The sequence below is a fragment of the Astatotilapia calliptera genome, chromosome 3, assembly GCF_900246225.1.
Source record: "Astatotilapia calliptera chromosome 3, fAstCal1.2, whole genome shotgun sequence".
Taxonomy (NCBI): Eukaryota; Metazoa; Chordata; class Actinopteri; order Cichliformes; family Cichlidae; genus Astatotilapia; species Astatotilapia calliptera.
The window spans coordinates 36978994-37004888 of NC_039304.1; the positions used below are offsets into that span (position 1 = coordinate 36978994).

The 25895-nt window shown below is 41.6% G+C and overlaps 2 protein-coding genes across 4 annotated transcripts; both read left to right on the forward strand.

Annotated features, from left to right (window-relative positions):
- Window positions 1-448: 448 nt before the first annotated feature.
- Window positions 449-9021, forward strand: LOC113019425 (protein FAM111A-like). The gene is made up of 5 exons (XM_026163145.1): window positions 449-505; window positions 623-688; window positions 789-851; window positions 7132-7179; window positions 7273-9021. Exons 2-5 carry the CDS (start codon window positions 629-631, stop codon window positions 9019-9021), a joined length of 1920 nt encoding a protein of 639 aa, XP_026018930.1. The 5' UTR covers window positions 449-505; window positions 623-628.
- A 4667-nt stretch (window positions 9022-13688) lies between these two features.
- On the forward strand, window positions 13689-20584 carry LOC113019426 (protein FAM111A-like). 3 transcript variants are annotated; one of them, XM_026163148.1, is made up of 6 exons: window positions 13689-13834; window positions 15982-16037; window positions 16155-16220; window positions 16321-16383; window positions 17966-18013; window positions 18107-20584. In XM_026163148.1, the coding sequence occupies exons 4-6, from the start codon at window positions 16354-16356 to the stop codon at window positions 19850-19852; spliced, it is 1824 nt and encodes a 607-aa protein (XP_026018933.1). In that variant the 5' UTR covers window positions 13689-13834; window positions 15982-16037; window positions 16155-16220; window positions 16321-16353; the 3' UTR covers window positions 19853-20584. The 3 variants fall into 3 exon arrangements, with proteins under 3 accessions (XP_026018933.1, XP_026018931.1, XP_026018932.1); XM_026163147.1 differs by lacking the exon at window positions 13689-13834 and adding an exon at window positions 15836-15867; XM_026163146.1 differs by lacking the exon at window positions 15982-16037.
- The last annotated feature ends 5311 nt before the right edge of the window (window positions 20585-25895 follow it).

Below are 25895 nucleotides of genomic sequence, written 5' to 3' on the forward strand. Positions count from 1 at the left end.
ACAGACATACTGCCATATCTAATTTGTTACAAAATTAAATCAAATCCAACACAAAAATGAGTATGATGGACCATGTTTTGGTTTCCTAGAGCAGGAAATGTTCCTGTTAGATGTTTTTAGGAAAACAAAAAAAATGTACTTCTTCTGGTGTAAGTCCTTCTAAGCAACCTTAGCTGCTGGGCTCTATGCTGATTAGTTCAGAGGCTCAAGAGTAAGAGTAAGCAGCACACATGTGATTTTTGGTGGGCAATTTGTTGCTACTTGTGTAGTGTATTTTAGAAAAGCAACAAAGCCTCAGTTTGGAGAAACTTAGAGAAACCCACAAGACATTCATGGTTAGTTGTATTTTGACATTTTCCAACTATTTGCTCATAATGTGTGCCAACAGGCATTTTCAGCATTTTCCTTTTCTGGATATTTTTTAGATATTAATTATTTATTTTTGTCAGGATATCAACATCTGAACTCTTTCATCCCTCCCTGACGACTACAGTAGAAAACAGAGGTGTGTGTAGTTTCAATGTGAGTCTTCTGGACAACAAAACTGTTCGAAACACCACAGTTTTTTTCCGCCTTAAGAACAAACACTGGACATACTCCCCTTTTATGTTCATGATTGCAGGAGAAAATGCCTCCCAAACGATCAAAGAACATGGGAGATATTAGGGACTTTCTTTCCAAGCAAACGGTAAGTAAAAACTAATAATACTGCAATGTTATTGCTTCCCCATTTCTACTCTGCATCTATCAGCCAAATTAATTTATCTTTGCTTTTCTTTTTTTAACAGAACAGTCCCAGTGGCAGCAGCAGCAAAGTAAGCATGCAGCCAGAAGGACCTAAACCCCCTCAGGTGAGGTCTTATGTCAGTGTGAAAATAGCTGATTGAACAATAAATAAGCTCGTAGGTTCTTGACATGTTTAATATTTTATGTAATCATGAAATATGAACCTTTACATTTCTGACACTGTCAATGAAAACTGAATCTGTGTGAGCTTTATAGGGAGTTGAAGTAGGATTGATGAGATATGCACATACCAGTGATTTGGTCTGAGGGCCACTTCATGCTTTACATCTCTGCAAGGGTCTGCTTCATATTATCCAACACTGTGTGCAACCCACAAATTGTGACAAAGGAAGGTCATACAAGGAGATTCACCATTTTTCACACTTTTGTAATCAGAATGCAACATTTTAATACCAAATATTAAACTCTGCAGACTCTGATCAGGAAAGTGAGACGCCGAAAGAGAGGTAAGCGAGCCGGCGCACTCGTGAGTCTGAGGAGACGTGGACTGCGAACTGCTCTTCCTGGGATCTTCCTTTCCAATGTACGATCACTCAGGAATAAGACAGACGAACTGGCCCTGATGAGAAGCATGAACAGAGACTTTGCCTCCTCCTGTGTGTTATGTTTTACGGAGACGTGGCTCTGTGAGGACATCCCGGACAGCGCGCTCAAGCTGGAGGGCTTTCATCTGCTGCGCGCGGACCGGCAGGCCGCTCTCTCTGGTAAGACCAAAGGTGGAGGTGTCTGCTTCAACATTAATAGTGGCTGGTGCACAGATGTAACAGTGATTGCTCAGCACTGCTCTTCCTCTCTGGAATACCTTTTTATTCACTGCAAACCGTTTTATTCTCCGTGGGAGTTTGCTTCATTCATCCTGGCCGCTGTTTACATCCCGCCAGATGCGGATGCGCAGGCAGCTCAGTGCGCACTCGCGGAGCAGATACTGCACATGGAGCGGACATTCCCGGACTCTCTCATCATTGCTCTTGGGGACTTTAACAAAGCCAATCTGAGCCATGAGCTTCCCAAATACAAGCAGTATATTAAATGCCCGACCAGAGAGGAGAGGACATTGGACCACTGTTACAGCACGATCAGCGGGGCCTATCGTGCGGTGCCCCGTGCTTCACTCGGACTTTCTGACCACGTCATGATCCACCCAATCCCCGCGTACAGACAGAGGCTGAAGCTCTCCAAACCTGTCGTGAGGACCAAAAAACTGTGGAGCAACGAGGCTGTGGAGGAGCTTCGCACATGTTTGGAGTCTACAGACTGGGACACAATGAAGGCTGCTTCTAACAGCTTGGACGAGTTTACGGACACTGTCACCTCCTATATCCACTTCTGTGAGGACAGCATTGTGCCATCACACACCAGGGTGAGTTATAACAATGACAAACCCTGGTTTACTCCTAAACTCAAAAAGCTGTGGCTGGAAAAGAGAAAGGCGTTCAGAAGCGGAGACAGGGACTGCTACAGAGAGGCCAAGTACAGGTTCACTAAAGAAGTGGACATTGCTAAACATCAGCACTCTGAGAAGATGCAGCAGCAGATCTCAGAGAATGACTCGGCCTCTGTGTGGAAAGGTTTTAGGAATATCACCAACTACAAGCCTAAAACCCCCCACTCCACTGACGACTTGCTCTTGGCCAACACCCTCAACGACTTTTACTGCCGTTTTGACGAGCCATCAGGCAGCCTTCACACCTCCAACGGCCCCAACAATAGAGACACTTTGGACACTCATTCCCCCACCTCTCCCCCCTCCATAGAGCCATCACCACCTTCAAACACTTCACCTACAACACCCCCCTCCTCACCCCACACAAAAGAGGATTTCACACCACCTCCTCCCACCACAACTCTTCATATTCATGAAGCAGATGTGAGGAAGCAGTTTAAGAGTCTGAATACTCGAAAAGCTCCCGGCCCAGACGGTGTGTCTCCTGCCACCCTCAGACACTGTGCAAACGAGCTGGCCCCAGTGTTTTCTGGCATTTTCAACTCCTCACTGCAGGCATGTCATGTGCCTGCCTGCTTCAAGTCCTCTACCATAATCCCTGTCCCCAAGAAACCTAGGATCACTGGACTAAATGACTACAGACCCGTGGCTCTGACATCTGTGGTCATGAAGTCATTTGAGCGCCTGGTTCTCTCCTATCTCAAGACCCTCACGGCCCCCCTCCTGGATCCCCTGCAGTTTGCATACAGAGCCAACAGGTCTGTAGATGACGCAATCAACATGGCCCTACACTTCATCCTGCAGCATCTGGACTCCCCAGGAACCTACGCCAGGATCCTGTTTGTGGACTTCAGCTCTGCCTTCAACACCATCCTTCCAGACCATCTCCAAGGCAAGCTTTCCCAGATGAATGTGCCTGATCCCATCTGCCGGTGGATCACTGACTTCCTGACGGACAGGAAGCAGCATGTGAGGCTGGGAAAGAATGTCTCGGACTCCCGGACCATCAGCACCGGCTCCCCTCAGGGCTGTGTTCTTTCTCCTCTGCTCTTCTCCCTATATACCAGCTGCTGCACCTCCACCCACCAGTCTGTCAAGCTAATCAAGTTTGCAGATGACACCACCGTTATTGGACTCATCTCAGACGGGGATGAGTCTGCCTACAGGAGGGAGGTTGAACGTCTGGTGTCCTGGTGCAGCCACAACAACCTGGTGCTGAATGCCCAGAAGACAGTGGAGATTATTGTGGACTTCAGGAAGCACACAGCTCCACTCCCCCCCATCATCCTGACTGACACCCCCATCACCTCTGTGGACTCATTCCGCTTCCTGGGTACCACCATCACCCAGGACCTGAAGTGGAAGCCCACCATCACTTCCGTCATTAAGAAAGCCCAGCAGAGGATGTACTTCCTGAGGCAGCTGAAGAAATTCAACCTGCCAACACGGACGATGATGCAATTCTACACTGCAATCATCGAGTCCATCCTCACCTCCTCCATCACCGTGTGGTACGCTGGAGTCACTATCAGGGACAAACAGAGACTGCAGCGTGTTGTGCGCTCTGCTGAGAAGGTGATTGGCTGCAGACTCCCATCTCTGCAGGACCTGTACACCTCCAGGACACTGGGGCGTGCAGCTCGGATCTCAGCTGACCCTTCTCACCCTGGACACAGTCTGTTTGACCTGCTCCCCTCAGGCAGGAGGCTCCGGTCCATTCGCACCAGAACCTCTCGCCATAAGAACAGTTTCTTCCCCTCTGCTGTCGGACACATGAACAATAACCGTATGACTGTTCCCACCACTAACACATGACCCTACGCTGTGTTCACTGCATCATTCCATGTTTGGCACTGATCACCACCTGCACTCATGTATATATCATGTATATATCTATCCACTTAGCACTTTTAATTCTTATTCTTATTTTTATATTTTTATGACAGTATGTTTGCACTGAAGCACCGCAGCAATTTCCTAATGTTGTAAACCTGCTCAACATTTGGCAATAAAACCCTTTCTGATTCTGATTCTGATTCTGATTCTAAAAAAACATGACATAAAGGTATTTTTAAATAATCTACATTACAAACTAAAAAAAACAAAGCAAGACAAAATACATTATTAGGTTAACCTTAAAAACAGGACTTCAGCCAATATTATTACAAACACTAGAGTTCCACAGGGTTGTGTCCTCAGTCCCATCCTCTACACCCTGTACACCCATGACTGTGTCACCTCCAACAAAGATAACATCGTTTTGAAGTTCACGCACGACACTGCAGTGATTGGCCGCATCACTGGGGGGACAAAGCAGCTTACAGGAGAGAGGTGGCCGGTCTGGTGTCATGGTGTGAGGACAACAACCTCACCCTCTACACTGACAAGACAAAGGAGATGATAGTGGACATGAGGAAGAAGAGGAGGCCTCACCAACCACTGTCTATCCGGGGACTTGAAGTGGAGAGGGTGAACAGCTTTAGGTACAGTGGGGCAAAAAAGTATTTAGTCAGCCACCGATTGTGCAAGTTCCCACACCTAAAATGATGACAGAGGTCAGTAATTTGCACCAGAGGTACACTTCAACTGTGAGAGACAGAATGTGAAAAAAAAATAAATCCATGAATTCACATGGTAGGATTTGTAAAGAATTTATTCGTAAATCAGGGTGGAAAATAAGTATTTGGTCAATAACAAAAATACAACTCAATACTTTGTAACATAACCTTTGTTGGCAATAACAGAGGTCAAACGTTTACTATAGGTCTTTACCAGGTTTGCACACACAGTAGCTGGTATTTTGGCCCATTCCTCCATGCAGATCTTCTCGAGAGCAGTGATGTTTTGGGGCTGTCGCCGAGCAACACGGACTTTCAACTCCCGCCACAGATTTTCTATGGGGTTGAGGTCTGGAGACTGGCTAGGCCACTCCAGGACTTTCAAATGCTTCTTACGGAGCCACTCCTTTGTTGCCCGGGCGGTGTGTTTTGGATCATTGTCATGTTGGAAGACCCAGCCTCGTTTCATCTTCAAAGTTCTCACTGATGGAAGGAGGTTTTGGCTCAAAATCTCACGATACATGGCCCCATTCATTCTGTCCTTAACACGGATCAGTCGTCCTGTCCCCTTGGCAGAAAAACAGCCCCATAGCATGATGTTTCCACCCCCATGCTTCACAGTAGGTATGGTGTTCTTGGGATGCAACTCAGTATTCTTCGTCCTCCAAACACGACGAGTTGAGTTTATACCAAAAAGTTCTACTTTGGTTTCATCTGACCACATGACATTCTCCCAATCCTCTGCTGTATCATCCATGTGCTCTCTGGCAAACTTCAGACGGGCCTGGACATGCACTGGCTTCAGCAGCGGAACACGTCTGGCACTGCGGGATTTGATTCCCTGCCGTTGTAGTGTGTTACTGATGGTGACCTTTGTTACTTTGGTCCCAGCTCTCTGCAGGTCATTCACCAGGTCCCCCCGTGTGGTTCTGGGATCTTTGCTCACTGTTCTCATGATCATTTTGACCCCACGGGATGAGATCTTGCGTGGAGCCCCAGATCGTGGGAGATTATCAGTGGTCTTGTATGTCTTCCATTTTCTGATGATTGCTCCCACAGTTGATTTTTTTCACACCAAGCTGCTTGCCTATTGTAGACTCACTCTTCCCAGTCTGGTGCAGGTCTACAATACTTTTCCTGGTGTCCTTCGAAAGCTCTTTGGTCTTGGCCATGGCGGAGTTTGGAGTCTGACTGTTTGAGGCTGTGGACAGGTGTCTTTTATACAGATGATGAGTTCAAACAGGTGCCATTCATACAGGTAACGAGTGGGGGACAGAAAAGCGTCTTACAGAAGACGTTACAGGTCTGTGAGAGCCAGAGATTTTCCATGTTTGAGGTGACCAAATACTTATTTTCCACCATGATTTACAAATAAATTCTTTACAAATCCTACCATGTGAATTCATGGATTTTTTTTTCACATTCTGTCTCTCACAGTTGAAGTGTACCTCTGGTGCAAATTACTGACCTCTGTCATCATTTTAAGTGGGGGAACTTGCACAATCGGTGGCTGACTAAATACTTTTTTGCCCCACTGTACCTGGGCGTCTACATCGCCAAGGACCTCACCTGGACACTGAACACCACACAGCTGTTCAAGAAGGCTCAGCAGCGGCTGTATTTCCTGAGGAGGCTGAGGGAATTTGGTATGTCGCCCAAGATCCTCAGCAGGTTCTACAGCTGCACTGTGGAGACCACACTGACCAGCTGCATCACTGCATGGTATGGCAGCACTACTGCTATGGACCGCAAAAGCCTGCGGAGAGTGATAACAACCGCGGAGAAGATCATCAGGAGTCCGCTGCTCTCTCTGCAGAGCATCTACAATCACAGAGTCCAGAGAAGAGCTGCCTCCATCCTCAAAGACCCCACATGCCCCAACACGGACTGTTCACACTCCTGCCCTCAGGACAAAGGTTTAGAAGTGTGAAATCCAGAACATTCAGACTCAACAACTCCTTCTTCCCCACTGTCATTGAACAGCTGACCCATTTTTGAACAGTAAAAATAAATTTTTTGCACATCAGGTCATCCTGCATATTAAGCCAGCATATTACAGCCACAGGTCTTTTGCACCTCTGTTTCACACTTCAATATTTTGTCTCCTTTTCTGTCTTCATTTATTTATTTGCACTATTTGTATTTTTTCTGTTCTATTTCTATTGTATATATTAACCGGCATCTGAGGGTGGACAGCAAAGAAAGAATTTCATTGCATAGAGAAATGCTTTTTTTTTTTCTTTGGACACATGACAATAAACACTTTGAATCTTGAATAATTTGATATGTATTTATATATTTTAATATCTGTTATTTCTGCAGGGATTTACGCCAACTCGACCAAAGGAGGAAAATGACAGTGATTTCACTGTAAGTATACCGTGTTACATTACATGACCAAAATACTGCTCTGCTTCTTTAGTACCACTGTGTTTCTAACCATCTCGCTCTAATTTCCTCTAGGTTCAACATTCCCATGAATTTACAGTGAAATTCAGTCAAGCTAGTTATGAATATACTGTTCAGTGTAATCAGCTTTGCACAGTGCTGGAAGCCATAAAATCAAACGAGAAATGCAACGAGAAGATTAAGTGTGCAGATGAGAACATTATCATTCAGCTAGGTAAAGAGGATAAGAAGTCAATTGTTGCAACACATTTCCCCTGTTCTTGTATTGATGATGGTGAGTGTCTGATCATATCATGTAGAGCAGAAAAGGTTGAAGGTAAAGTCCAACATTCCAAAATAGTGCATCCAAAAGGGCACTATTCTGTCTTCTATATAGACACAGTTGGTGGGCTACACACTAAAACAAAGGAACTTTTTAAAAATAATGATGTAAAACAGTTCAAGAACCTCTGTGTTTATGGAGAAAAGGGAATAACTGTGGCTGAGGCTCTGAAGAGAGACGGTCGCTTCATTGATGACCTTGGTAACTTTGAGCTGTCCAACAATCAGGATCCCAAACGCCTCACTGTATGCACACAAAAGGTAGAAAAACTACACCAGAAACAATTCAAGATACGCCTTCCAAAAGATAAAAAAGAAAACAATGGAAAGTCACAAGAAAGCCCAACAAATAATTCTCAAAGTAATTGTGAAAGAAGATCAGGGTCAGAGATCTTCTATTTAGCACAACAGGAGGGAATCCGTGTAAAAACCGCAGTGAAAGAAACCAGCAGTGATGTTGATAGAAACAAGATTTATGAACTACTGCGTGAGCAGTTTCCAGATCTGAAACGATGGATGGAGAGTAGATTCCCTGGTGATTTGTATCAGGAAGCACTGAATCTCAGGAAGGAAAACTTTGGAAAGATCCAGCAGTCCTTCAGTGAAGTTCACAGAGTCAGGAAGCTGCTAGAACTGGGAAAGTCAGTTTGCAAAGTCATTGTTAAGGATGTTTCTATGGGAACAGGCTTTGTGCTGTTTGATACTTTCATCCTGACTAGCGCACATTTGATTAAAGGTTACGTTGAAGGAAAGGCGCTGCAGCAGGATGTAGAAGTGTTTGCTGTATTTGACTACGAGAAGTCTGAGCCAGAAACAAATTTCTACTACTTTAGAGCAGAGAATACATTCACTGACTTTGATGCTGATCTAGATTATGCAGTTCTGGAGCTCAACCCTGAAGGCTCAAAACCAAACCAGCAAACAAGAGCACAGAACATAAAGGTACCACCAGGGCTGCTCAGTGAGTTTGGACCACTGCCTGCCAATGGTGAAGCCTGCGTCATTGGACACCCAGCAGGGGGGGTGAAAAAAATGGATCCTACATGTATCATTGAGACAGATAAGAGAGGGCAGGCTATTGATGAACATTTGTATCAGTACAAAAACCTGCTCATCATCAAAACAATCAGTGATTGGCTCAAAGAGCATGGCATTAATGACATATTGATAGGTGGATGTAAAGCAGGAAAGGTAGCGACCTACCACACTTTCATGTATCACGGTGCCTCTGGTTCTCCAGTGTTTGATGGACTTGGCAGAGTTTTTGGTTTGCACACTGCAGGTTATGTCTGTGATTCAGTCAACAGTGATGAGAGCGTCATTGAATATGCCATTCCTCTTCTTACTATATTTGAAAACTTTGTGGAAAATCTGAAGGAAAGTGAAAATGAGGAGCTGTTGAAGAAAGTTGAGAAGGCAGCAAAAAGAAACCCACACCTGAAAGAGATACTCAATGCTGAGGAGCCAATGGAAGTCAGTTAGATATACGGGTTAGTCTCTCCTTGAGCAAGTGACAAACTATTTCTGATTTCAGAGATTCCTATTTTTCTAATGCATTATTCTTTAAAGAATTGAACAATAAGATGTAACCTCTGGGGACCTGTGGTACATGACACAGGAAGATTTGAAGCTTAGTGAAGTTACTGTAGCCCTGTACCGAGATAGATTACAGCTTATACTTAAAGCTTATACTGCAGACATAACCTCATGCAGAGTAAAATAATTTATGAAATGAGAAAATTTCTGACTTTGCGACTGAAAAACACAGACACTTTGTATTTACCTTTTAAGGCATGTTATGTTAGGTGGAAATGAATGATATAGATGTGATGTTTTAAAAACAAGCCTGTAGCTGGCATTAGTTTAATGTTTAGATTTTAGTAGAAGTTTCTACTTAGTGGGTGTAAAGCCTTCTGTTCAGATGTATTTTTATTATGTTTGTTTTTTTGTTTTAAAACTACTGGTGGAATGAAAACTATCATTTGAAAATTTTGCTTTTTTACACCCTGTGTTTTACCTTTGCTGTGTATGTTTAGTACAATGTAATACAAGCCATATGCTGTTAACCTGTTTGTGACATAGTTAGTGCTTTCATTATGAACTTTAACTTTTCTTTGTTTTTAACTTTCCTTCCAGTTGAAAAACGAATTTCTTTTTTTAAAGTCAAGATTCTTTACACTCTGTTTTTGTAAACCCACAAAGGAAAAGACTTTCTGTCAGACACATTTTGTGAGGCTTGGTGTACATGTCTTTGTGGCAGAAATTCCCAAAGAAACTGGCTGGGTAACACCAATCTTTTTTCCTGTTATTATTAAAGTTATGAGTCAAATAAAAAGCAAAATGCTAAAATCACCGCCATCTTCGAGTGGTTTAATTGCTTTCTCTTTTTAAACTGCATACATCTAGAGTGGAAATATATTTTTGTTTATTGCAACGTGACATTAAAGTGCAAATTGCTGCAGTCTGGACCCACATAACCAGCATAAAACAGATGAAAATAAAATCAGATAAACCTTTTATTAGTCCCACACTTGGCAAACTTTTAGAGATTAAAAAAAGAAATAAAAGGAAAGGAAAGAAACCTGACTACAAAGAAAGACAAAATGATCAAATAAGAGGCTGTAGTTTAAGTAATACAACACCAGCCCCCCCATGTGTCCGTTTCACCACACTACAAACCAGAACAACAAAACATAACCTTACTGTTTTATGACACAAAATAATAAATATATAGATCACAGGTTTAGTGTGATTCGGTGTTTTCATGTAAATACATCCATTTAGAGGTGACAGAAATAAAAATACTCTATTTAACTTCAGGACTTGGCTGAGAATTCTCACATTTTTAGTTTTTTTTATCTCTTCAATATCACATTGATCCAGTGATGCTCATCTTTGCATCCAGTCTGTGATCAGAAACAGCAAACAGAGGCAAGAAAAAGAGTTTATCACTTCTGTTGTGCTTGTTTGTTGTATCTGAACATTTCTGTATACAGGACTGTTTTGGAAAAACACTTAAATAAAATTGAGGTGGATGAGGGAGAAAACGTATTATCTGACTGACTGTAGGCATTATCTCTTTCTAGTTCATAGATCATGACTAACTGAAGACAGACTTTGTTTATCTGAACCTTTATCTCAGACTTCTAAGAAGCAGGATTTGGTATTTGGAGAGGTTTAACCTGTTTTTAAAGGTGCTTCACTTCCTACTGACGTTTATCACCATAGTACCTCAACCTGGAGACCTAAACTTGTTATGTAACCGGTGTGTTGCTGTGTTGTGTCTGACAAAGAAAGGTAAAAGAAAGACCTCCAAGTCATTAACTTGCCCACTCCAGCTCGTCTCCCACAGGGGAATTGTAGAAAAGGGCGATGTATTTATTTTTACATTAAACATAAAGTAAAAACGTACACGGAACATATTTGACATAAGATTAAAGAACACCAACACGAAATCCGACATACCTGACAATGAAAGGTAAAAGAAACAAAGAACTCCAAGTCATTAACTTGTTACGCCAGCTGCTACAACCAAACACAAACAGTAGCGAAGAGGATTAGCTCAACCCACCACAACTTCCAAGCTAGCAAGAATTATCTATTCATGCTAGCAATAACTGTGCCTATAACACATATGTGGCACACACGTACTACACATTTACAGCATCTACCAAAGACAGGCACAATGATAACAATATCTGAACTAAAAGCACAATCAAAAACATCAGGGTGGCTAAATAGAATAGAATAGAATTCAACTTTATTGTCATTGCACATGCACAGGTACAGGGCAACGAAATGCAGTTTGCATCCATCCAGAAGTGCTTTAGTGATATAGATATATTACAATATATATTAGCAATAGTATAGATATGTAAGTATATCACAGAAATGGGTCTATTATGGTATGTTATAATGTACACGGTATGAAGTATGTTGTGAATATTCTATAACTAAGTATGTACAGGCTGTAGTGAGTACAAGCTATGTACAGGATATGAACAGGATATAAATATGAAAAACTATACAGAATATGAAATAAATAACTTTACAGAATCTGAGATATACAGCTATACAGAAATGGGAACTATGCAAGTTGTAAACAGTTGTAGGATTAAAGATTATTGAATGTACAGAATGATTATTTACACAGAGCTATACAGTAGTGCAGTTAAGATAAGTGAGGGTGTAGATAGTTTCTACAGAGGCTATATAAAGTGCTAGTGGTTGTGAGTGGTGGTTCAGTCCATGTTATTATTGTGTGTTTGAGGGTACAGTTGTCCATTGTGGGTGTGTGTATGTTCAGTCCATGTGTTAACGTGGGTCAGATGTCAGGAGGCAGAGTTCAGGAGTCTGACAGCTGTGGGGAAGAAGCTGTTCCGGTACCTGGTGGTCTTAGTCCGGAGGCTCCTGTGGCGCCTCCCAGAGGGCAGGAGGGTGAAGAGTCCATGTGATGGGTGACTGGGGTCTTTGATGATTTTCCCAGCCCTTTTCAGACACAGCTTCCTGTAGATGTCTTAAATATACAGTATGTGTGTGTTGTACAGTTTTGGGAAAGAAATGACACCAACCTCTCCCACAGGGGAATTGTTGAAAAGGGGAAAGGGGTACCCCATATTTAAAGGGTTGCACCAAAGAAGAAGAAGAATGAGGAGGGGCTCTAACTGATAATGAACATAACTACAGGCTTGATGGTCCCAAAAGTCAGGGATAAAAGGAACAGTTTGGGGTCTAGAACACATTTTGTGTAATTATAACAATATGTAATTTATGACCCGGTTACAACTACAACACAATCACTTCTCTTGAAAACAGCATCACCTTTCCTGGGAGATCATCTGGATGTTGCTCTGTGGATAGTAAAAGGCTGTAAAGGGTCCTCCCCCCGCCCTGTCCAACAGTATAGCAATCAGAATTGTTGTGTGAAAACCAAAAAATGCCAAACTGATTTATTTTCACAAAGGACATTCGCTATATAAAAAATCTTCAAGAATAGAATTTAAACAGTTAAAAAAAGACTTAAAGGCCACTGAGAGATCAAGGCTTTCTGATGTCATCCATACGTCTCTTTCCCAACCTGAAATTGTCCATGTCACGTGCCTGGCTATTAGGGTCTGAACTCTACATTAAATATCTAAGAAACAAATGAATTCAGTGGACTACCCAGCTTTATTTATAATCAGATTTATCCATGCATTAATAACAGAGTAATGATGAGCCAGTTAACTTGTGAATACACACTAAAACGTGCGACTCTGTCCGTGTTTCTGATTGATCGTGTCTTACCAGTGCTGATTGTTTGATGTGTACACGCTCATGGCTAGATTGAGAAACCCTGTTTTGATTCATGAAGTGTCATGTAATCACTTAGCTAATCTAACCTCCCTGCTGATGTTAGGCTAAACGAAGCCAGATAACCTGAGCAAGTTGAATTTGCGTCATAATAAAGTTTCTGACTTCACATTTTGAAAGAACACAATCATGTATGCTTTGCATTTTCTGTAATTATTAATTATTATTAATTATTATTATTGCTTGCCTAGCGCTGCCCAGTCACGTGACCGTACATTAAAACACAAGAAGGGAGGGGGAGGAGCAAACTGTGCCTGCTCCCTGCTGTGACACATCAAAGCAGCGGCACTTACACAGACAGCCAGGTTGCCTCTGATGAAACCGCAGCAGTGCATACAGGCGAGAAACAGAAACGAAAGTATTGATTTCATTACACTGGTACTGATTAATATCAATACAAACTTTAAATATCAATTGATATTGTTGATATTTGGATTGTTCTGCCCACCATTGCAATCCACAGAAATTAACGTCATAATCACACTCCCACAATCGGTTGGATATGACAGGCATTGCTCTAAAGTAGGAGTTATTGTGGTGCAATTTAGCCAGGACCGTTTTTTTTAAACTATAGTTTTAAATGAAACAGTTTAATTATTAAACAGAAACATGTTAACAAGCCACAAAAATGTATGTCACACTCACACTCCCGCTATACGTTTCGTGCTGAGCAGACTTGTCTCTGTGATTCAATTGGGTTGAATTTGACAGAAATGGGCGGGGTTATTTGCGGATTTGCTCCCGGTGAAGAGGCGCCAGAATTGACTGCTCTGACTCACTCTCGAAGCGGTCAGAGGACTGAGCGCTCGCCCAACTTTCGCTCTTATTCACCTGATCATCAACATTAGGAGCTGCTTTCCCACCTGCTTTCAGCGCGTGTTTGTGAAAGTCAGCGGCTCTCTCAGCCTGACCGGAGAAACATCTGGAGAAGCCGGACTGAAAGGTGAGTTGTAACTTTCTCACCCTTGTTTGTATCTCAGAGGATATAGGCTAATTTGCACCAGTGAAACCTGCTCAAAAACTGACCTAGATTAAATAGATTAAATAGTGTGTGTGAAGCTGGATTTGAGAAATACGTGTGTTAGGGCAGGCGGGACGGACTGATACAGTTAAACAACACCGGAAGGCTGTATATACAGGTGGGGGAGGGTCCGCGCGCCAGGGGTCTAAACTCGCTCAGCTCCTCTCATTCCCCACTAGCGGAGTGAGACCCTAACCATCCTCACACACAAACTCCACGCCAAACTGCCAACACTCACGCTCAGGGGGTCCAAGGGTTCAGGACGGGTCCGGGAAATCTGTTACATGGGGGATTAACTGCAGGTACTACGTGGGCCAAAGGCGGGAGCCCAACATGAGCTCCGCACAGGCATAGCGATGAGAGAGAGAGATACAGAGACACACACACACACACACACACACACACACAGCGCCGGGACGATGACAACGTGATAGAATCCGGTAATTTTCATTTCAATTCAGTCTTTATTGACAGGCTTTATGTCCATAGAAACAAGACAAAACACACACACACAAAAAATTATATATTTAAAATATAAAACATTGTAAAAATCTAAAACCATAATATTCATAAAATAGACGATTACTTAAAAGAAATCAATAAATGCACAAAAACTTCAACCAGTGCTTCCTCAGACTGGATGAGTAGCGGGAACCACTCAATGTGGGATCTGAGAGTGCTAAAATGATACTGTTACTGGAGCCATTGAAACTTCATCCATCTGCAGAGAAAAAGCAGCTCCACACACCTCTAAATGTGAACATTACATTTTTTAAAGGTGCTTTAAAAGTCCAAACACCCACAGCTGCAAACATCTAACTGGCACTGCACCCTATCCTAAAAAGGATCCTCATTGCATCATTATATGCAACATGCAGCTTCTTCATGCTGCATTGTTTGTAGGATGACCACAAGGGGGCAGTACATAGCGCTGTGCAATACACTTTAAACAAAGCCACTTTAACTGTGCATCAACAAAAGCTGAGGCAGAAATCCAGTTCATTGAGTTTCAGAAACATGTCACTGAGGTATGCCACAAGGTTTCATAAGAAAGTTGTAACAGTTAAATTTGAAACTTCATCCATCTGCAGAGAAAAGCGGCTGTCACACACCTTATCATTAAGGTGCTCCTCTTTAACATAGATATTTGCCTGCTGATTGTATTATTGGACAGAGGAATAGCCCATAGTTTGCTGGCTGCTGTGTCATCAATCATAGTGAAAACCATAGCCACAGCACAGGGAGTATTAATTCTTTGGCAGTTGTGCGGCTTTTGAGACTTTTGCCACTCAGTAGACAACTTTATAGGAGATGAGATGAGCATCTGCCGGCACAAATGCAGCTTTAGTAAAGAGACACTGTTCTTTGCTGAACCAAACCATTGAGACGTTAAAGAACAAAGTGCTTCCTGCAGCCTTTCTTTTGCATGCATCAGGCACACGCACGAAGGAAATGTGTTTCATACAGTTATTAGACCAGTCTTATCTTATCATGGCCCTGCTTCGTTCTGGTTGTAATTTTGGATTCTAAGATATTTAATGTACCATAATAATTCATAACAATTTATAGCTGTTGAGAATTTATTTTGCTTTTTATGCTTTTTGGCTAAATTACCCCCTTACAGACATACTGCCATATCTAATTTGTTACAAAATTAAATCAAATTCAACACAAAAATGAGTATGATGGACCATGTTTTGGTTTCCTAGAACAGGAAATGTTCCTGTTAGATGTTTTTAGGAAAAGAAAAAAAAAGTACTTCTTCTGGTGTAAGTCCTTCTAAGCAACCTTAGCTGCTGGGCTCTATGCTGATTAGTTCAGAGGCTCAAGAGTAAGAGTAAGCAGCACACACGTGACTTTTGGTGGGCAATTTGTTGCTACTTGTGTAGTGTATTTTTGAAAAGCAACAAAGCCTCAGTTTGGAGAAACTTAGAGAAACCCACAAGACATCCATGGTTAGTTGTATTTTGACATTTTCCAACTATTTGCTCATAATGTGTGCCAACAGGCATTTTCAGCATTTTCCTTTTCTGGATATTTTTTAGATATTAATTATTTATTTTTATCAGGATATCAACATCTGAACTTTTTCATCCCTCCCTGACGACTACAGTAAAAAACAGAGGTGTGTTTAGTTTCAATGTGAGTCTTCTGGACAACAAAACTGTTCGAAACACCACAGTTTTTTTCCGTCTTAAGAACAAACACTTGACATACTCTGCTTTTATGTTCACGATTGCAGGAGAAAATGCCTCCCAAATGATCAAAGAACACTGGAGATATTAGGGACTTTCTTTCCAAGCAAACGGTAAGTAAAAACTAATAATACTGCAATGTTATTGCTTCCCCATTTCTACTCTGTATTTATCAGCCAAATTAATTTATCTGTGCTTTTCTTTTTTTAACAGAACAGTCCCAGTGGCAGCAGCAGCAAAGCAAGCATGCAGTCAGAAGGACCTAAACCCCCTCAGGTGAGGTCTTATGTCAGTGTGAAAATAGCTGATTGAACAATAAACAAGCTCGTAGGTTCTTGACATGTTTAATATTTTATGTAATCATGAAATATGAACCTTTACATTTCTGACACTGTCAATGAAAACTGAATCTGTGTGAGCTTTATAGGGAGTTGAAGTATGATTGATGAGATATGCACATACCAGTGATTTGGTCTGAGGGCCACGTCATGCTTCACATCTCTGCAAGGGTCTGCTTCATATTATCCAACACTGTGTGCAACCCACAAATTGTGACAAAGGAAGGTCTTACAAGGAGATTCACCATTTTTCACACTTTTGTAATCAGAATACAAAATTTTAATACCAAATATTAAAAAAACATGACATAAAGGTATTTTTAAATAATCTACATTACAAACTAAAAAAAACCAAAGCAAGACAAAATACATTATTAGGTTAACCTTAAAAAACAGGACTTCAGCCAATATTATTACAAACACTAGAGTTCCACAGGGTTGTGTCCTCAGTCCCATCCTCTACACCCTGTACACCCATGACTGTGTCACCTCCAACAAAGATAACATCGTTTTGAAGTTCACGCCCGACACTGCAGTGATTGGCCGCATCACTGGAGGGGGCAAAGCAGCTTACAGGAGAGAGGTGGCCGGTCTGGTGTCATGGTGTGAGGACAACAACCTCACCCTCTACACTGACAAGACAAAGGAGATGATAGTGGACATGAGGAAGAAGAGGAGGCCTCACCAACCACTGTCTATCCGGGGACTTGAAGTGGAGAGGGTGAACAGCTTTAGGTACCTGGGCGTCTACATCTCTGAGGACCTGACCTGGACACTGAACACCACACAGCTGGTCAAGAAGGCTCAGCAGCGGCTGTATTTCCTGAGGAGGCTGAGGGAATTTGGTATGTCGGCCAAGATCCTCAGCAGGTTCTACAGCTGCACTGTGGAGACCACACTGACCAGCTGCATCACTGCATGGTATGGCAGCACTACTGCTATGGACCGCAAACGCCTGCGGAGAGTGATAACAACCGCGGAGAAGATCATCAGGAGTCCGCTGCTCTCTCTGCAGAGCATCTACAATCACAGAGTCCAGAGAAGAGCTACCTCCATCCTCAAAGACCCCACATGCCCCAACACGGACTGTTCACACTTCTGCCCTCAGGACAAAGGTTTAGAAGTGTGAAATCCAGAACATCCAGACTCAACAACTCCTTCTTCCCCACTGTCATTGAACAGCTGACCTATTTTTGAACAGTAAAAATAATTTTTTGCACATCAGGTCATCCTGCATATTAAGCCAGCATATTACAGCCACAGGTCTTTTGCACCTCTGTTTCACACTTCAATATTTTGTCTCCTTTTCTGTCTTCATTTATTTATTTGCACTATTTGTATTTTTTCTGTTCTATTTCTATTGTATATATTAACCGGCATCTGAGGGTGGACAGCAAAGAAAGAATTTCATTGCATAGAGAAATGCTTTTTTTTTTTCTTTGGACACATGACAATAAACACTTTGAATCTTGAATAATTTGATATGTATTTATATATTTTAATATCTGTTATTTCTGCAGGGATTTACGCCAACTCGACCAAAGGAGGAAAATGACAGTGATTTCACTGTAAGTGTACCGTGTTACATTACATGACCAAAATACTGCTCTGCTTCTTTAGTACCACTGTGTTTCTAACCATCTCGCTCTAATTTCCTCTAGGTTCAACATTCCCATGAATTTACGGTGAAATTCAGTCAAGCTAGTTATGAATATACTGTTCAGTGTAATCAGCTTTGCACAGTGCTGGAAGCCATAAAATCAAATGAGAAATGCAATGAGAAGATTAAGTGTGCAGATGAGAACATTATCATTCAGCTAGGTAAAGAGGATAAGAAGTCAATTGTTGCAACACATTTCCCCTGTTCTTGCATTGATGATGGTGAGTGTCTGATCATATCATGTAGAGCAGAAAAGGTTGAAGGTAAAGTCCAACATTCCAAAATAGTGCATACAAAAGGGCACTATTCTGTCTTCTATATAGACACAGTTGGTGGGCTCCACACTAAAACAAAGGAACTTTTTAAAAATAATGATGTAAAACAGTTCAAGAACCTCTGTGTTTATGGAGAAAAGGGAATAACTGTGGCTGAGGCTCTGAAGAGAGACGGTCGCTTCATTGATGACCTTGGTAACTTTGAGCTGTCCAACAATCAGGATCCCAAACGCCTCACTGTATGCACACAAAAGGTAGAAATCCTACACCAGAAACAATTCAAGATACGCCTTCCAAAAGATAAAAAAGAAAACAATGGAAAGTCGCAAGAAAGCCCAACAAATAATTCTCAAAGTAATTGTGAAAGCAGATCAGAGTCAGAGATTATCGATTTAGCACGACAGGAGGGAATCCGTGTAAAAACAGTGATAGAAACCAGCAGTGATGTTGATAGAGACAAGATTTATGAACTACTGCGTGAGCAGTTTCCAGATCTGAAACGATGGATGGCGGATAGATTCGATGGTGATTCTTTCCAGAAAGAACTGAATCTCAGGAAGGAGAACTTTGGAAAGATCCAGCAGTCCTTCAGCCAAGTTTACAGAGTCAGGAAGCTGCTAGAACTGGGAAAGTCAGTTTGCAAACTCGTTATTAAGGATGTTTCTATGGGAACAGGCTTCGTGCTGTTTGATACTTTCATCCTGACTAGCGCACATTTGATTAAAGGTTACGTTGAAGGAAAGGCGCTGCAGCAGGATGTAGAAGTGTTTGCTGTATTTGACTACGAGAAGTCTGAGCCAGAAACAAATTTCTACTACTTTAGAGCAGAGAATACATTCACTGACTTTGATGCTGATCTAGATTATGCAGTTCTGGAGCTCAACCCTGAAGGCTCAAAACCAAACCAGCAAACAAGAGCACAGAACATAAAGGTACCACCAGGGCTGCTCAGTGAGTTTGGACCACTGCCTGCCAATGGTGAAGCCTGCGTCATTGGACACCCAGCAGGGGGGGTGAAAAAAATGGATCCTACATGTATCATTGAGACAGATAAGAGAGGGCAGGCTATTGATGAACATTTGTATCAGTACAAAAACCTGCTCATCATCAAAACAATCAGTGATTGGCTCAAAGAGCATGGCATTAATGACATATTGATAGGTGGATGTAAAGCAGGAAAGGTAGCGACCTACCACACTTTCATGTATCACGGTGCCTCTGGTTCTCCAGTGTTTGATGGACTTGGCAGAGTTTTTGGTTTGCACACTGCAGGTTATGTCTGTGATTCAGTCAATAGTGACGAGAGCGTCATTGAATATGCCATTCCTCTTCTTACTATATTTGAAAACTTTGTGGAAAATCTGAAGGAAAGTGAAAATGAGGAGCTGTTGAAGAAAGTTGAGAAGGCAGCAAAAAGAAACCCACACCTGAAAGAGATACTCAATGCTGAGGAGCCAATGGAAGTCAGTTAGGTATACAGATTAGGGCAAATTGCAAACTATTTCTGATTTCAGAGATTCCTTTTTTTCTAATGCATTATTCTTCAAAGAATTGAACACATAAGATGTACCCTGAACCTGTGCCTCTGGGGACCTGTGGTATAAGGCACAGGAGGATTTGAAGCTTAGTGAAGTTACTGTAGCCCTATACTGAGAGAGATTACAGTCAAAGCTTATACTGCGGACATAACCTCATGCTGAGTAAAATAATTTATATAATAAGAAAACTTCTGACTTTGCGACTGAAAAACACAGATACTGTGTATTTACCCTTAAAGGCACACTACAATGATATAGAAGTGATGTTTTAAAACCAAGCTTGTAGCTGGCCTTAGTTTAATGTTTAGATTTTAGTAGAAGTTTCTACTTAGTGGGTGTGTAGCTGTCTGTTCAGATGTATTACCCAGGGTTTTTATTATGTCTGTTTTTTTGTTTTGTTTTATAACTACTGGTGGAATGAAAACCATCCTTTGAAAATCATGTTTTTTACCCCTTGTGTTTTAACATTGCTGTGTATGTTTAGTACAATGTAATACAAACCATATGCTGTTAACCTGTTTGTGACATGTTTAGTGTTGTCATTATGAACTATAATGTTTCTTTGTTTTAAACTTTCCTTCCTGTTGAAAAAGGAAATTTGTTTATTTCAAGTCAAGATTCTTTACACTCTATTCTTGAAAAACCCACACAGGAAAAGATTTTCTGTCAGACACATTTTTTGAGGCTTGGTGTACATGTCTTTTTGGCAAAACTTCCCAAAGATAAAACGTGTCATAGTGAGTAACACCAATCCTTTTCTCCTGTTATTATTTCAGTTCTGAATAAAATTTAAAAAAAAATGCTAAACTCACCTTCATGTTAGAGTGGTTCAATTTTTCAAAACTGGTGGGAGAAACGTTTTGTTTCATCCAAGTGACTTCTTCGGTCTAGAGAGTATAAGAATATACTTATACAGTGGGGCAAAAAAGTATTTAGTCAGCCACCGATTGTGCAAGTTCCCCCACCTAAAATGATGACAGAGGTCAGTAATTTGCACCAGAGGTACACGTCAACTGTGAGAGACAGAATGTGAAAAAAAAATCCATGAATCCACATGGTAGGATTTGTAAAGAATTTATTCGTAAATCAGGGTGGCAAATAAGTATTTGGTCAATAACAAAAATACAACTCAATACTTTGTAACATAACCTTTGTTGGCAATAAAAGAGGTCAAACGTTTACTATAGGTCTTTACCAGGGGCCTGTTCTTCGTACCTCGCTAAGTAAGTTAGCTGGATTAGATTGTTGACGATTTTGCGTGATCCTGGATCGTTCGGTTCCCCGAAGCTCATCCGGGACTTGCTGTCATAGCAACAGAGCCGTAAGCGTAAACCTGCTGGGGAGCAGGTTTACTTTATGTAAACAGGATTAGATCGCGGCCACGCAGGTATGTCCGCTTCATTTATACGAAAGCAACAGCGATATTCCACCACTGTTTCACCATAAATAAATAACATCAATGTAACTAAAGGCAGTGCAGCACCTGATCCATTTATTGATTTCACACAGGTCATTTCCTAAAAAAGGGAAATGTACTATTAACATTCTATTACATGTATGTGATTATTACAGATGTAATTCATATTTCAGAGTAGTAATTGTAAATTACTTCGTGTAATCAAGATGGGAGACCACGGCTATAAAAGCGAAGGTGGATTTGGGAAGCCTGTCGCAGCCATGTCCTGTCCGTTTACGCGACCAACCCATTGCGGAAGGTAAGATAAGATAAGATAAGATAAGATAACCTTTATTAGTCCCACACGTGGGAAATTTGTTTTGTCACAGCAGGAAGTGGACAGTGCAAAAGTTATGAGGCAAAAATTAGAATACAATAAGAATAAATACAGTACACAACTGTATTTATATTCGGCACAGATGTTTCTGTATACTATGCCGGCCACTTGGTTAGGGCGTTCCATACCCTGTTGTTATGTGCTGGATTGTCTCTGGGGCATCTTTACACAGCCTGCACCTGGAGTCTTGCCTGGTGTGATAGGCGCTGTCCTTCAGTCCAGCTTTGTCCAGCTACTGGTAGGATTTCTGGATATCAGCCACCTCCTCTATCTGCCGGTGGTACATACCGTGCAGGGGCCTGTCCTTCCATGATGGTTCCTCGTCTCCCTCCTCTTTCCTCGGGCGCACTAACAGAAACGAGGCTGCCGGACAATGGCGCCACCAGGCCCTCTGACCACCACCAGTAGGCAACGGGTGAAGTGTCTTGCCCAAGGACACAATGACCGAGACAGTCCAAGCCGGGGCTCGAACCGGCAACCTTCCAATTACAAGGCGAACTCACAACGCTTGAGCTACGATCGCTGGTCGCATAAGCGTACGACAAGTGGGCAAAACGCTAGATAGAGAGTCGGCACGACAAGCTGGAGAAGACCCACTCACCACAGCGAGGTCCGACTGGAGTGTAAGCCGGTGAAGCAGGCAACATGAACACAGGAACACAGCCTGCAGTAATAGGTCAAGCTAGGAATGAGACCTGTCCATCCACAGAGCCAAAGCTGCCCCATGCTGTTGACAGACAGGGAGGGGGGCTGGCAGCCAGAGGTGGGTAGTAACAAGTTACATTTACTCCGTTACATTTACTTGAGTACGTTTTTGAAAAAAATGTACTTTTAAAGTTTACTTTTTACTTTTTTTACTTTTTACTTTTACTTGAGTACATTTGTGAAGAAGAAACGGTACTTTTACTCCGCTACATTTGCAAAATTTAACTCGTTACTTTTTAAAAAATAATTAGTTTAACACATTAGATAACATGCCGCCAGTGGAGTTTCCGGTAACTTTTTTACCAATCACATGTGGCCATGCAGTCACATGACCAGTTTGAAACTGTGGCGGGCAGAGCGGGCCAAGCATTTCAAAGTAGCAGCAGACACACGGAAAGAAAAACCCATGAAAACATGGCAGAGCCAGTCGTCTACACTAGAGCTGAGGAGGATGAACACCCTTGGCGTCACATACAAAGAATGTTTTGCTTAAAAGAAGTACAAAAGAACAGCTATGTCTTCAGCGTCAGTGTCTTCAGTGAGAGCCAAAACAACAACTTTTCAGCGTGAAAAAACTCAACTCGTGTAACCTGAGGAAAGGGTAAGTTTTCTCTAAATATCTTTGTAGCTGTGGTTCAGTCTTATGTTACAGCAGCGGTGTCCAGCTCGAGCTGCAAGTGCAGCTTCGGCTGTCCTTTTAACTGCTCGCGTGGTTAATGACGCTAGAGTTCCACGCACATGCCAACTAGAGATGGACCGATCCGATATTACGTATCGGTATCGGTCCGATACTGACCTAAATTACTGGATCGGATATCGGAGAAAAATAAAAAATGTAATCCGATTCATTAAATATCACGAAAGCACCTCACAAAACTTGCAACATGCCGTAACTCACCTCAGAACGTTAGCACGTCGGAGCAGTATGCATCACGTGATAGAGCGGCTGTGGCATGCGGGACCTGTCGGTGGTCTGGATAGCATGTGGAGCTTCGCTAGCAACCCGGCATTTCATCTCCGACAAAGTTATCCCCGAGAGAAGTAAAGCAAGTGTGTAAGTCCATCTCTGAATGTTTGTAAAGCATTCCTGCGTTAAGCTTAACAAGCGACTGCCTCTCGCTCTCCGGCTGCTACTTCAATCATGAAACTGCTTAATGATCAGCTGATCGGCTTTTCTGTCGCGAGTCTGTGTCTCTAGTTTGCTTTTGGCCCACTTTGCACCAGAAAGAGGAAACCAGCGGCTGAACAACAGCAGCACGTTTAAGCTTGATCAGCTGTTGTTAGAATTTATTTATTATTACTTTCTACTCGAGGATCTTTTTCTACGTAGCTGACGGCTGGTAACTGTGCAGGGGCGGATCTAGCAAAGTTTAGCCAGGGGGGCCGATAGGGCATTAACAGGGAAAAGGGGGCACAGAGACATACTTTTCTTTCTTATTCTCATTTAAAATGTCGAGCTTTTAATAAATAATTATCCGAATCTTACACCCAAAGTTTTAATTTGATGTAAAATGAATAGAAGTCAATTACTGTATATAGTGACTATTAAGTCTAATATATATACCCTAGTAAGCTTTAGTACTTTTTCCTTTGAGAAGGTACCATCTGTGCAGTCTGCAATTTTGTTGAAGAAAGATGTTGAATCTATTTAATATTTCTTGAAAAATAATTGATTTCTGTGCATTTTTTTTCCACACTGCATCAAATTAAGGTTGATTACGTTGATTAAGCATCATGAGGTGGAGTGTGAGGGGTGGTTCCTTATTTTTTATTTATTTTTGTTGTTGCTGGGAGTTGGAACCCTATTAGTTAGGTTGCTTAATATTTACGCTAAGTACTCTTTAAAATACCAGAATAGGGAGGATGGTGTAGGTTTAAGTTTATTAGATTGATCAGTATTGCTGAACTATGAAATTATTTTTTTTTTGCATACAGGTATAACAGAATAGCTTTAGTGTAGTTGTTGTTTTAAACTTGAGTATGAACTTATACAAAATGCAGCAAGATATTTAAAAAACAGTTTTGTTGATTAAAAAACACTATATCGGATTCATATCGGTATCGGCAGATATCCAAATTTATGATATCGGTATCGGTATCGGACATAAAAAAGTGGTATCATGCCATCTCTAATGCCAACAGCTCGTCTCTACTGCTTTAACTGTTAAAACAGAAGGCAATACTGCGGCTGACAGGCTTTATTATGTGAAACAGCAGCTTGTTTAGTTTAAACAGTCTGCATTAAGCTGGGCAAACACTGTGCAATTTTTTTCAGTCACGTTATTCAGCTCCTTTCACTCACACAGACACACACACACCACCGTCAACTTTGCTAAATTACTAATGAAAAACATTGATCAGGCAGCTGTGATTGAGCAGCAATGTCCATCCAACTCTTTTCATGTTTGTAGTCGTGATAATTTTGTGAGGCCACATTGAAAAGCCTCGGATATAGAAGCGTAGAGCTGCCACCCAGGCAAAAGAAAAATAGAAAAGTGGAAAAGTATATTGTTCTAACAATATACTTTTCACGTTTGAACAATATAATATCACGTTATTACAATATACAGAATTATCATGTTACAATATAAATATTATATAGGCTACATAGCAGCTCCAGTCACGCTTCCATCACCGTCTTTCTCGTCTTTTCACAGAGTAACAGCCAAACAGGAGGATCTATTGGCTAGTACTGCTTAGCCTTGCACACATTCTCATTTTAAACTTAATCTGGAATTCATTGCAAACTGTTTGTGCGGGATATGAATGACAAGATTTTGTTTTTCTACAAGAGTTAGTAAAAAACATCTCCAGTGTGATCAAATCTTCTTGCCAAACATCCACAGCTGCAGTGTATACAGCATTATAATGACCAGACCTAATTCTTTTGAAAACCATACATCTTTCCACAGGTCTCATCTTCATCGGACATCACCTAGACTCAGAGCTGGATGAGGCCAGCACAAACAGCAGCCTAACCGACTAAGATGATGGATCCATGGGGTCAGGAAAGCCAGAAGCAGGGCTGGAGAGGTACCTTTCATGTCCATTCACTGGAGGTGTGGCTCTATTGCATGGCGTTCCTCACATCAAGAAGCTGTCGATCAAAATCAATACAGCTCTTCCTGCATCTGGAGCTTGTGAAGGACTTCTCAGTCATGCAGGACTCCTGCTCACTGCTAAACAGTTAGAGCTTCACAGAAAGAACCTTGAGAGCAAACTGCTGCTGAAGCTTAACCATCATTGCTTGAAAAATGTTGTGGAAATCTGGAAATTAGAATTGTTGTGCCTTATTTTGTTGATGTTTTTACATATATTCCTTTTTAAAATACAAAAATGTGTATATTTATTTATTTTTATTTTTATGATAGCATTTATTTATAAAATAAATCAGACATCTCAAACAGTTACTCACTACTTGAGAGTTTTTACTCTTACTCGAGTAACTCTTTTGAAGACTACTTTTCACTTTTACTTGA